Source organism: Fusarium phalaenopsidis (assembly GCF_050370095.1).
Source record: "Fusarium phalaenopsidis strain FUZ10S chromosome Unknown contig_32290, whole genome shotgun sequence".
Lineage (NCBI taxonomy): Eukaryota > Fungi > Ascomycota > Sordariomycetes > Hypocreales > Nectriaceae > Fusarium > Fusarium phalaenopsidis.
Window position 1 is genome coordinate 290,100 of NW_028145411.1, and position 12,097 is coordinate 302,196.

Sequence of the window (12,097 nt, forward strand, 5' to 3'; positions counted from 1 at the left end):
TCGGATGTTTCTGAAGCGCCGGATCAAGTGGAGCGGACGCAGGTACCTCGTTCGAACCAGGCATCGGGGACACACAGCTTGCTCGATTCCCTTCAGTCATTTTCTCCGCATCCATGTTGCTGTCGGTTCGGTCAGAGTTTCCAACTGCTGCCTCCTCCTCCGCTGCTGTCGTCGTGGCCTTCTTCTCTTGCCTCTTCTTTTGTATCTTCTTAGTAATAGCGTATCCAGACCAGAAGATGACGCTTAATGGGCAGCAGATAACCTCTGCGTAGCCTCCTCCGCCGAACAGGGCGCCGAATCCCTTTGCGGGGGCGGGGATTTTCGATGCTGTTTCATCTCTTTTGTTTAGATCGGCCATGGAAAAGGGCATCGTGCGCGGTTGGGTTGAGGTGGTATTTATTTCGAGTTGCTTCTTGTCTGAATAAGGCTTTGTGGACTTGGAACGAGCAGTCTGAAAGGCCTGGCATTGATTCTGTTGAGTCTTATCGCTGAAGTGTCAAGGATACAACAGACACCTACCTCAAATCAGGTGAGCATAAGTTTAGTAGTGAGAATATTTTCGGCCGCATTACTCTCATCCTTGGGAACTGGCAGGAGAATGCTCAGTTAAAACCAGCATGAGGCTCTGCACGTTGTTCGTTGCTACGTTATGACGTAGCAAGACACATGATATCATCATGCTGAAAGAAGCGCTGATCTCAGTGATGCTGTCTTAACCAAGAGTGGGAGGCTTCTCAAAGGCATGCAAGTAAGCAAGCCACATCATATAGGCAACCAATAAGACAAGGGTCTGTGACAAAATTTCGCTGGTTTCCTTGCTCGCAATGCCAGATTGCATGGTAGACTTCCATTCCTGTCCCTATGTATAAGATAAGGTGTAAATTAGCGCTGTTAAAGGGCTTGACGAAGAAGGGGGGGGGGGGGGGGGGTGGCTCCTTAGCTGCTGCCTAACGGAAATATCATAGCCGTCACATAACTGAAGGTTATATAACGTGCATGATAAGCATGCGCCGCATCCAAGTATGCGCCGCACTATACTGTATAGGCAAAAATAGCAAAACCTTTAATTTATAAAACTAGCTAACGTACTTAATAAGCATGCGGATCAGACAAGCATGCGGATTAAAAATCCCTCATCCTATAACATTTCTATTTAATTAATTAATTCTTAACTAACGTACATGTATAGCGAGCCGGACAGCAAGCGAACCGGACAGCAATACTGTGCACTTAAAAATAGCTAACCTTAAATTTCTAAAAACTGTTATAAAATAGCTAAGAGCTTAAAAAAAGTATTTTCTTAAATCTAATTAAAAGAGTTATAAGTTTATAATTTTTTTATATTTTTAAAAAATTCCTTTAATTTAAAAAAAATAAAAAACTAATATAAACAGTGCGAATAAGAAATTCTTAAATAACTTACTTATTAATTTTTTTAAAAATCTAAAAAAAATTACTAATAAGTTTTAGATTTTTTTTAAATTTTATCTAAGCTTGCTAGCTTATAAAGCCTAAAATGGGATTTTTAAGCATTTTTTTAATTATTTTTATAATTAGGTGAGATTTATACTATAAAGTAAAAGTGTCCGGTTCGCTTGCTGTCCGGCTCGCTATACATGTACGTTACCTAATATGCTATAATTAAATAGAGAGGCTAATATCCTTCTTGCGCTCTAGGCCTATTAAAATGACCTAAAATTAAGTCTCTAATGCGCCGCAAAGGTCTATGAAATCTCTTATATTACTCTCTATCGCCGATAGCATGGCATATCTGCGCGTTGCGATTAGATCCCTAAATCACGTAAACTATTTAATCTAGAGGAATAGATTATTATCTAATTTATTCTCGACCTAGATTCACAAGGATTTCCCCCGTGACTACGTGGTATTAAAGAAATAGCTAACTAATTACTCGTTGACCGCAATGCGCTACTTATTAGTAAGTGCTAGGCTAGAAACTTTATTAAGTAATACCTAGAGCTTAAGATATGTTTTTTTTATAAATATAACTATTAGAGGGCTAAATATAAAGATTTAATTATTATTTATAATTAGTTTAGGCTTATTAAAAATATAATCGCGAAGTATAATATTTAATTAGAAAATATCTATAACTTTAATAAGACTAGCTTTATAATAGGCCTAATTTAGAGCGGGATAGTTATTATAAGTATAGAAAGGCGTAGAAGACTAAAATTAGTGTAGCCTAGAGACCGGGAATAGGTTATAATTATTTAGGCGATTAATACGGAAGGCCAGGCTATCTAGCTATTTATCGTGGTTATAGGCTAATATTACCTCGCTAATTAGTACTAAGAAAGCAACCTCCCGGGCGATTAGGCTATTGCGATGTCTTAAAATAGCTAGACTGATAATGAGATAGGTCTCGAGTGGCTAAAGCACTTTAATTAGCATATAACTAACTGATTAACTAGTCCCTATTATCTTTTAATTCTTAATAGCTATAAAAGTGTAAAAGACTGAAAAATAGAGGAAATATAGTCTTCAAAGACTATAGGGTAGGTAATAGAGATAGGAGGTGAATAGGCAGTGGAATCAGTCCTTATATAAAGCTGATTGGCTAGGTAAGGAATCATAGAGTAATAAGAGTGGGGCAAATAGAAGATAGGGTTAAAATAGAGAAGACCAGCTTCTAATTAGTGTTCTTATTGTCTGAATTAATTAAAAATCTCAGGAGCTATTTCTAAGAGAAGGCCTTTAGCTTATATAGCAAACTGCTCGGAATCTATTAGCCCGACTCGGATAAAAGTTATACCGTCGGATAGCTCTGATTCCGGGCTTTGAGGCTATGTTGGTTTTGCTAGTAACGGATAACTAGAAGCCGAGTTATGGCATAATAGAAACTAAAACCTATAGGGTTTTAAACTAGGATATTTAAAACCGGATAGGAAATATCCTTTGGAAGGTTACGGCTTTAACGGCGTTATCAGGCTTATGATAAAGGTTTAAGTCCGAAGTTACGTGACCTTCCTAAAAGGGAAATAAGCCTAGAAAGGGCAGTATTAATACTCCCTTATATCTTGCTTACTTAAGCAGCTATTGCTTAGGTAAGCACTTTATAAGAAAGCGCATAAGCCAAAGTATAGGGTAATAAAATCCTAGGCTTATATATTATAAGCGTATTTTTCTAGAATTTTATTTATAAAAAACCTTCTTAGAAGTAAGGTATTTTACACTATATAATTAGTTAATTCCTAACCACTAAATATATTAGACTTAAATATTAAAGCTAGAACCCTTCTTGCCCTTTAGGCTCTTTAAAATAACCCTAAGCTAAGCATCTAATGCGCTATAGGGACCTACCGGGTCTCTAAGCATAGGCTACGTCGGTGATAGAATGGCATTTAAGCTCGACTTAATACTATCCCGAATTCACGTAAGCTATTAGATCTAGAAGAAGAGATCCTTATTTATTTCATTCTTAACCTAGATTCACGAGGATTTCCCCCCTAGCTACGTGGTATTAAAGATATAGCTAATTAATTACTTGCCGACCGCGACGCGCTACTAGTTGGCACGCGTTGGGCTCATAACTTCGTTAAGCGGCACCTAGACCTTAAGACCCGTTTCTTTTGTAAATACGACTACTAGAGAGCTAAGTGCGAAGATCTAATTATTATCCGCGATTAGTTTTAGCTTGTGGCGAATATAATCGCGAAGTATGGCATTTAATTAAATAATATCTATAACTTTGATGAGACTGGCTTTCTTATGGGTATGATTATAAGCGGAATGGTTATCATAGGTGCAGAAAGGCATTTAAAACTAAAATCAGTGTAGCCTAGAAACCGGGAATGGATTACGGTCATTTAAGCGATCAATGCGAAAGGCTAGGCGATCCAGCCGTTTATTATCAGTGCGGGCCAATATTACCTCGCTAACTAGTACCGAGAAAGTAACCTCCCGGGCGATTAGGCTATTGCGATGACCTAAAATGGCTAGACCGATAACGAGACTAGTCTCGAGTGGCTTAAGCACTTTGACCGGTGCATAACTAATCGATTAATTAGTTCCTATTATCTCTTAATCCTTAATGGCTATGAAAGTTACTACTCGATCGAATTCGAGAGATATTACGAGGAGAAGAAGATCATCCGGCTTTATATGCCACCTCATTCGTCTCATCTACTCTAGCCCCTTAACGTTAGGTACTTTGCGCTTCTTAAGAAGGCCTATAGTCGAGAAATAAAGCGATTAATTAAATACTCTATAACACATATTTTAAAGACCGAGTTCTTTCTAGCCTTCTACGCCGCATACGAGGCTACTATAACGGAAAGAAATATTAAGGGGGCTTTTAAAGGAGCTAGCCTTATTCCCCTTGACCTAGAAGCTGTGGTCTTAAAGCTTAATATATAGCTATAGACTCTAATGCCCGCCGAGGAGGGGGCTAAACCATTGACCCCATGGGCTTTAAAGACCCTAAAGACTATGCTTAAGGCCTAATCTTAGTCTAAATACCTTAAAAGACGGATTAGAAGGCATTAAAGCAGCTCTCTAGAGTTAATTCTTAAAGCATTAAAGTCTCTTGCGAAGGGAACAAAGGCAGTTATGCATAAGATAGCTCTCGTGAGGGCAAAGGTCTAAGACCTTTGATAGGCAAATGAGATACTAAGCCGGCGCCAAAGGGCAAAAAGGACTTAACTTTAGAAAAGAGGAGTAATAACGGTAGAGGAAGGAAGGCAAGCAATTGATTAAATGGATATGGATGCGTAGGTAGTGGCGGAATCGTCGAGGAGTAGTGGTCAAGGGAGGTCGGTTAGACCGGGTGTTCGGCGCTATAGTATTTGCGGTAAGCCCGGGCATAATGCAAGGACCTATTAGGTAGTGATTAAGACGTCTGGGGAAGAGTATAGTGAGTAGTTTTAATTAATTAAATTATTTTTAGTGTTTTTATTATAATTTCTTAAGAGAAAATTAAGAAAAATGCAATGCTCACTTGTCTACGACGCTTGCTTATTATATATATTATATAACATACATAATAAGCATGCGACGCATCCAAGTATGCGACGCATTTTACCCTATAGTGGGATTTATACCAAATTTTAAAATAGCCTTAAAAATTCTAAGAAATTTAGCTTAAGGTTTAACTAGCTAATAACTTAGAGTTAGACTAACTAAGCTATAAAAAACCTATTATAATTTTTTAAAACTTTTTAAAAAAATCCCTTATAAGGTAGTTTAGAAAAAGAATTATTCGCACTGTATAAGTAGCTTTTTTTTCTATTAAGAGACTTTTTTAGAAATTCTAAAAAATTATCTATAGTTTATTTAAGAGTTAAGTTTATTAAAATACTTTTTTAAGCCTATAGCTATTTTATTGCGGCTTTTATTAAGCTTAAGAATGTTAAGATTTAGTGCACAGTATAGGTGCGTCGCATACTTGGATGCGTCGCATGCTTATCATATACGTTATAAATAGTAATTTATATAGTATAAATAGGCTTTTTTTATATTAGCTTAGTAATTATTTTTTTTTAAAAAATCTAAGAAAATTATTATAGCTTTTATATTATATAATAAGCCTAATCCCTTAGTTTTAATATATATATATAGCTTGCGTAATAAATAAGTATGTATAATATAGGTATTTATACCTTATAAAGAGAAATTAAAAAGCTCTTAAAATTTAAGGTAAAGCTTAAAATAAATAAAATTTTAATATTAGACTTATTATATAATATATTATTTTATATATTTTTTAAAAAAATCTTATAATACTCCTTATAAGGTAGTATAAAAAAAGTATATTTGCATTATATACTTAATTATTTCTTTATAAAGGGCTTTTTTAAAAAATTTAAAAAAATTATTATAAGGTTTCTTAAAAGATTAGGTTTATAAAAATACTCTTTTTAGGTTTTTACCTATTTTATAGAAAAAGTTAAGAGGTCTAGGGTAAGTGGGATTTTAGTAATATAGTATGCTGTTATGCATGCTTGTTTGTCACGCAAGCTATATATATACGTTAGTCTATTAGGGCTTGAATAAAATTTTAAAGAATTTTTTTAATACTTAATTTTAAGGTAAAAATACAAATACGGCGCATACATATCATATATATTAGCTTAAGTTAGGCCTAGCTTAAATTATAATAAGGTATTAAGATAATATATATAATAAGTAAGTTAGCTATATAAGTGTTACGGGCTGTAAAAGACTGAAAAATATAGACTATAAGGTCTGAATAAGGTGTAGGGTAGGTAATAGAGATAGGAGGTGAATAAGCAGTGAAGTCAGTCCTTATAAAAAGCTAATTAGCTAGGTAAGGAATTATAGAGTAATAAAAGTGAAACAAATAGATAGTAGGGTTAAAATAAAGAAGACTAGCTTCTTATTAGTGTTCTTATTGTCTGAATTGGTTGAAGATCTAAGGAGTTATCTTAAAGAGAGAATCTATAGCTTATATATCTAATTGCTCGGAATCTATTAGCCCGATTTGGATAAAAGTTATACCGTCGGATAGCCCTAATTCCGGGCTTCAAAACCCTATTAGTTTTGCTAGTTGCGGATAACTAAAAGCCGAGTTATGGCATAATAGAAGTTAAAACCTATAGGGTTTTAAACTAGGATATTTAAAACCAGATAGGAAATACCCTTTGGAAGGAAACGGCTTTAATGGAGTTATCGGGTTTATAATAAAGCCCTAAGTCCGAAGTCACGTGACCTTCCTAAAAGGGAAATAAGCCCAGAAGGGGCAGTATTAACACTCCCCTATATCTTGCTTATCTAAGTAGATATTGCTTAGGTAAGCATTTCATAGAAAAGCGCATAGGCTATAATATAGGGTAATAAAATCCTAGGCTTATATCTTATAAGCTTATTTTTCTAGAATTTTATTTTATAAAAGGCCTTCTTAAAGATAAGGTATTTTACACGGGCGAACCCGTGAGGAAGGTTGTTTCCCCCTGGAAAAACCAAGACCGGAGAAATCCTTCTCCGTAGCCCCGCTGCGAGCCCTGCGCAAAACCCGCAGCGAGGTCACAGCTAGTTCTTTTCCTTTTCTCTCCCTTCCTTAGTCTTAGATATTCAATCAACCGGTTCACCTTAGCTGCATAAGCTCCGGTCCGACCCTAGCAGTAAGCAAGTTGGCCACCTATACTGTGCATTAAAAAATCCTAAACCTTGAGTTTCTAAAAAACGCTGTAAAATAGCTAGAGACCTAAAAAGGCTATTTTAGCTATTTAACTCTTAAATACACTATTTATAATTTTTTTTTAAATTTTTAAGAAAATTCCCTTATAGAGAAATACTATTTATACAGTGCGAATAAGAATATTTTATATATCTTACTAAGTATCTACCCTAGAGTCTATATAAAGTTTTTTAAAAACTAAGATAAGCTTATTAAGCTATTTTTAAGATTAGAGCTATTTATAGCTTAATTAAAATTTCTAGAATTATTTTAAATACTTATTAAATAAAGTGCAAATACTAAGAAATTTCAAAGTGGCCAACTTGCTTGACTGGCCAACTTGCTATGCATATACGTTATAAAAAAAACATAAGTATACTATATAAATGGTAGGACATATTTATAATGAATATTATAATAATCTCTAACTACTTTTTTATACTTGGCTCTAAGTTCACCTGCTTCGCTTTAGTCTCCTGCCATTGCTCTATATCTTCTACAGCCAGATCCGATTGGCACTCGTTAGGCAGTCTATCTTGGATAAGATGAGATGACCAAGTCGTGAAAGGGGCGCTAACATAGAATATGGCGACGCTGATAATGAGGTTTGCCATGAGAGAGGTGTCCCGCGTGGCGCCAACAGCGTACGAAAGAGCCGACCCAAGCGATTCGCCAGCACGCAGCAGGCCCATGGACAGGGATACACTATCGGCTTCTAAGTCGAAAGTTCCGAGAGCCCAGAAGAGCCAGGTGCTCAATGTCTCGTACGCGACACTGTCTGTGAGCGTTAGCAGTCTGAGCCATGAAGAGCAAGGTGTGCAGTGGGTCCATACCGGTAAAGGACAAAGACGACAATTCCCTCGTCGTATTTTCTGTCGCTCCAATCAATTGGCATCGGAGGTTTGTCGTCCCACCGGGCCTGGATCACCCAGTTCCAGATCCAGACAAGTGTGAACAAGCCCAGGACGAAGTACCAGAGACTTCGCCCCTGGAAAGATCGGCTCACCCGTTTTGTATCCAGCCACCATCCCGTCAGCAGGTTGGCAATGCAACCAATTATGGAGATTGTAAAACTGGCAAGGGTTCGGGCACGGACAGTATAGTAAGTAGCAAGATAGTTTCCTTGGTATGTCAACCCCCATTGCGACGCGATGAAGGCTGGGACCAAGAGAACCACCTCCTTGCGTCTGAACTGGTGGATAAAACCGCGCAGCTCAGATCTCCAGGTGCGGTTTGGGTTGGCAAATCTGGGCTTCTGGCCATCCGTTCGGACCAGCTTGTGAGGGGAAGAGATCAGGAGTGAGAGGGGCAGGCCGAGACACTGAAGACCGACGAGAACGAGGTAGGTCCTGGGCGAGATGGACCCGGTGCTATTGGCGTTCTTGTTAATGCCAAGCTGGATGGAAGAGGCAATGATGGAGCCGAGTTTGTTGAGGGTGAGCCAGATGGAAACTGAGTGACTAGAGTTAGCCATGACTACCACGCGCTTTAACAGAAGAAGACGAAACGTACTGCATCTACCCCGACGGGACATCTCTGGGTACGCCACGGCTATGGTCCCTTCTCCTTGCCATAAAGCAGCCGCCTGCAGAGGTTAACACTCGGATACACTGACACTAACAGGGGAGGGACGACAGGCATACCGAGAAACCACAGGTTACGGCGCCAAACATGAGGAACCATTGGGTTCCCCAAACGCTGTTGCAGTATAGCGCTGCTGAGTGTGGGGCATATCCCAGGGTACCAAAGACGACAACCCACTTCATGCCGACTATGTTGCCGACCACAGAGGACACAGGCGCGCAGGCAAACATAATTCTTGCCGTCATATTATCAATTTTGCTTGTCCAAAGTCGTGCCACCCCGGAGACTCAGGGGCAGGGAGGAGGGTTTCTGAGCCAACCAGCCGAAGCGGTATCGCTATTTGTATCGATAGCCCCCATGGTGACAAATGGTATTATTGCAATTATAGTCAATGAGCACAACAAAGGCAGCGTGGATAATTCTCAGAACCTCTATCATCTCCATCGGGGCATTGTATACCTCTTATCCTAACACGAGCATCACCGAGTAACTGAGCGGCTGTCCTTTCGACAAGACTTGCTCGTCCTCCATTCTGGTCTCATATAGCGTAACTTACAAGGATTCTGATGTCACAGATAGCGCCAATCCCTTACGGGCTTAGTGCTCAAGGGGGTTAAACAGCCCGAGCCGAGGGACTGGGATTGCTGTGGGGTGCCCCGCGCAGAGGAAATTTTTCGAAAAGGCACGACACGCCCATGCCACGAAGTTCAATTTGTTGCTATATGGAGTACTCCCGAGGTGCAGTCATGGATGCAGATTTGCTGCCTCAACAAACTGTATAGGGACAGACGCCAAAATTTCCACGCCATGGCAATGCATCTTGTATGGCGGTACCGTGTACGCCGGCTTGAGGCCGCGCGCAAGCGCATCTAATGTCGCCCAGCAAAGTCGTATGATGCGCAGTACGGAGTAGCCCGCCTCACAGTCTCACCTGTATCTCTCTCTTTTTTTTTTCTTTTTGCCAACCTCAGAATCCGGGCTATTTCGTAATTTCCCCGCGTCACGACATCGGCGACTGAAGCCATCACCATCATGATCTGAGGAGGAGATGTACCAAATGACAGCGGAAGCCGATAAGTCGTCATCGCGCCACCGGAGAATATCACTGATATGAATTTGGGTAGAACGCTTGATTGGCTTCATTGACTCCGTGTGCGTCGCGCTATGGCACGCGAATGAGGAACCCTGGGTATTTATTAGCCTGTTCGGAGCAGATTGGTAACATGTCCGATCGTCTGGGGAGCGGGGAGGCAGCTTCTTTCTCGGCAGTAAGTGACGGACAGTCGGGTGCTCGACTGCGCCTTGGAGGCTGTTTTTAAACAAGGCAGCTTTCTGTCCTGATGGCATCACTCTGACTTGCAATTACTGGCCCAAATACGCCGGTCAAGGACACGAGGCAGCAAGACGCGACTCGCAATGGCTGAACCCGAGACTGCAAAGAAATCTCAGACCAGGAAGAAGCTCATCCTCAATGCCTTCGTGGAGGCATGTAGTGGGCATCTGTCACCTGGCCTGTGGCAACATCCAGATGACCACTCGTCCGAGTTCAACACCCTCCAGCATTGGGTCAAGCTCGCTAAGCTCCTGGAAAAAGCCGACTTTCATGGAATCTTCATCGCAGATGTTTTGGTATGTTACATGAAGCTCATTTCATCACTTTTTTTTTGAGCTGCATTGGATCGAGGCCGGAACTGACTTAACCGCCCACATCCAAAGGGTGCATACGATGTATACAAGGGCCCCAGGAACGTTGAACCAGCTGCGAGCTCAGGAGCCCAGTTTCCAGTAAACGACCCGTTTGGGCCAGTTTCTGCCATGGCTGCGGCTACAGAGAGCATCGGGTTTGGACTCACCGTCTCGACGACTTTTGAAGAGCCGTACTATCTTGCACGGCGACTCAGCACGCTTGACCATCTAACTGGCGGAAGAGTCGGCTGGAACGTAGTAACGGGCTACCTAGAATCAGCTGCCCGTAACCTCGGGCTTGACAGGCTTCCTGATTACGACCAGAGATATGCCAAGGCCGATGAATACATGGATGTGGTATACAAACTCTGGCAAGTATCTCGTCGCCTCTCCCCCCAGCAGCGACTCCCAAGGCACATTTCAGTCTAACAATAAATGTCAACTCGCAGGTAATCCTCTTGGAGGGATGACGCTGTTAAGCTCGACCGCCAATCTGGGGTCTATACCGACCCGGAACTTATCCGCACGATCGACCACGTTGGCAAATTTTACAACGTTCCTGGCCCTCATACCTGTCAACCCTCACCACAGCGGACGCCCGTTATATTACAGGCCGGTACCTCTTCTGCTGGGAAAGCCTTCTCAGCGAAGCACGCTGAAGCCGTGTTTGTTTCCACCCTCGCCCCAGCCATTGTGGCCCAAAATATTGCTGATATCCGTGCGAAAGCCCGCGAGCTCGGCCGTGACCCGCAAGGCATCAAGTTCCTCGCAATGGTTACTCCTGTGTTGGGCACAACCGAGGAAGAGGCCCAGGCCAAGTATAACGAATATATGAGCTATGGATCCAAGGAGGGTGCACTCGCTCTCTTCGGAGGCTATACCGGCATCGACCTGTCGCAATTTGACGATGACCAGGAGCTACAATACGTCGAGTCCAACGCCATCCGGACATCTGTGGAAACATGGGCTAAGTACGTTGCACATGTTCCCAGGTGGACTAAGGGTGCTATCGCAGATGAGATGAAGACCGGGGGCCTCGGGGTCACTATCGTCGGAACCCCGGAGCATGTGGCAGATGAGCTAGAAAGATGGGTTCGCGAAGCAGATGTAGATGGCTTTAACTTTGCCTATGCTCTAATGCCAAGAACCTTTGAGAAGATCATCGACTTTTTACTCCCCGTCTTAAGAAATCGTGGGCTCTTCTGGGAGGGTTATGAGGTTCCCGGGGGCACGTACCGCGAAAACATATGGGCAAGAAAAGGGGCCGCAAGGCCTCCCTATGACCACTCTGCGGCTAAGTACCACTGGAAGAAGGCGGAATGAATCTGATAAACGCCCGTTTGTAACTAATTAGTGATGGATGAACAATTCGCGCCGAGCAAAAGTTCCTCAAAGATATCTACCAATTGAGTGCGCGAGTGGATGACGTGATGCATATTCCGGATAAAGCGGCACCAACAAAGCTCTGATAACCAGACTTTCGCCCTCGTCTCGATTGCATGGCTCGACTACCTTCCCCATTTTCTTTCCCAGCTTTCTGGTTACAGATGGGTCCGGGCGAGTATTGATTCTGGATCTTCAAAGGTTCCAAGAAACAAACGAATGTTTGGGTCTGAAGAGGGCTGCAAAAGTTCGCCGCTATCTCGACGTTGGTTATCCCCAACATAT

The 12,097-nt window shown here is 41.4% G+C and overlaps 2 protein-coding genes across 2 annotated transcripts; one reads left to right on the forward strand and one right to left on the reverse strand.

Annotated features, from left to right (window-relative positions):
* Nucleotides 1-7,681: 7,681 nt before the first annotated feature.
* Nucleotides 7,682-8,925, reverse strand: LRP88_04282 (uncharacterized protein; the record flags this gene model as incomplete). Its single annotated transcript, XM_083240857.1, has 5 exons — nucleotides 7,682-7,690; nucleotides 7,738-7,933; nucleotides 7,993-8,611; nucleotides 8,672-8,744; nucleotides 8,803-8,925. 5 exons carry the CDS (start codon nucleotides 8,923-8,925, stop codon nucleotides 7,682-7,684), a joined length of 1,020 nt encoding a protein of 339 aa, XP_083103387.1.
* Nucleotides 8,926-10,159: 1,234 nt separating this feature from the next.
* On the forward strand, nucleotides 10,160-11,752 carry LRP88_04283 (LLM class flavin-dependent oxidoreductase; the record flags this gene model as incomplete). The annotated part of the gene is made up of 3 exons (XM_083240858.1): nucleotides 10,160-10,372; nucleotides 10,460-10,783; nucleotides 10,910-11,752. The coding sequence occupies 3 exons, from the start codon at nucleotides 10,160-10,162 to the stop codon at nucleotides 11,750-11,752; spliced, it is 1,380 nt and encodes a 459-aa protein (XP_083103388.1).
* Between the last annotated feature and the right edge of the window lie 345 nt (nucleotides 11,753-12,097).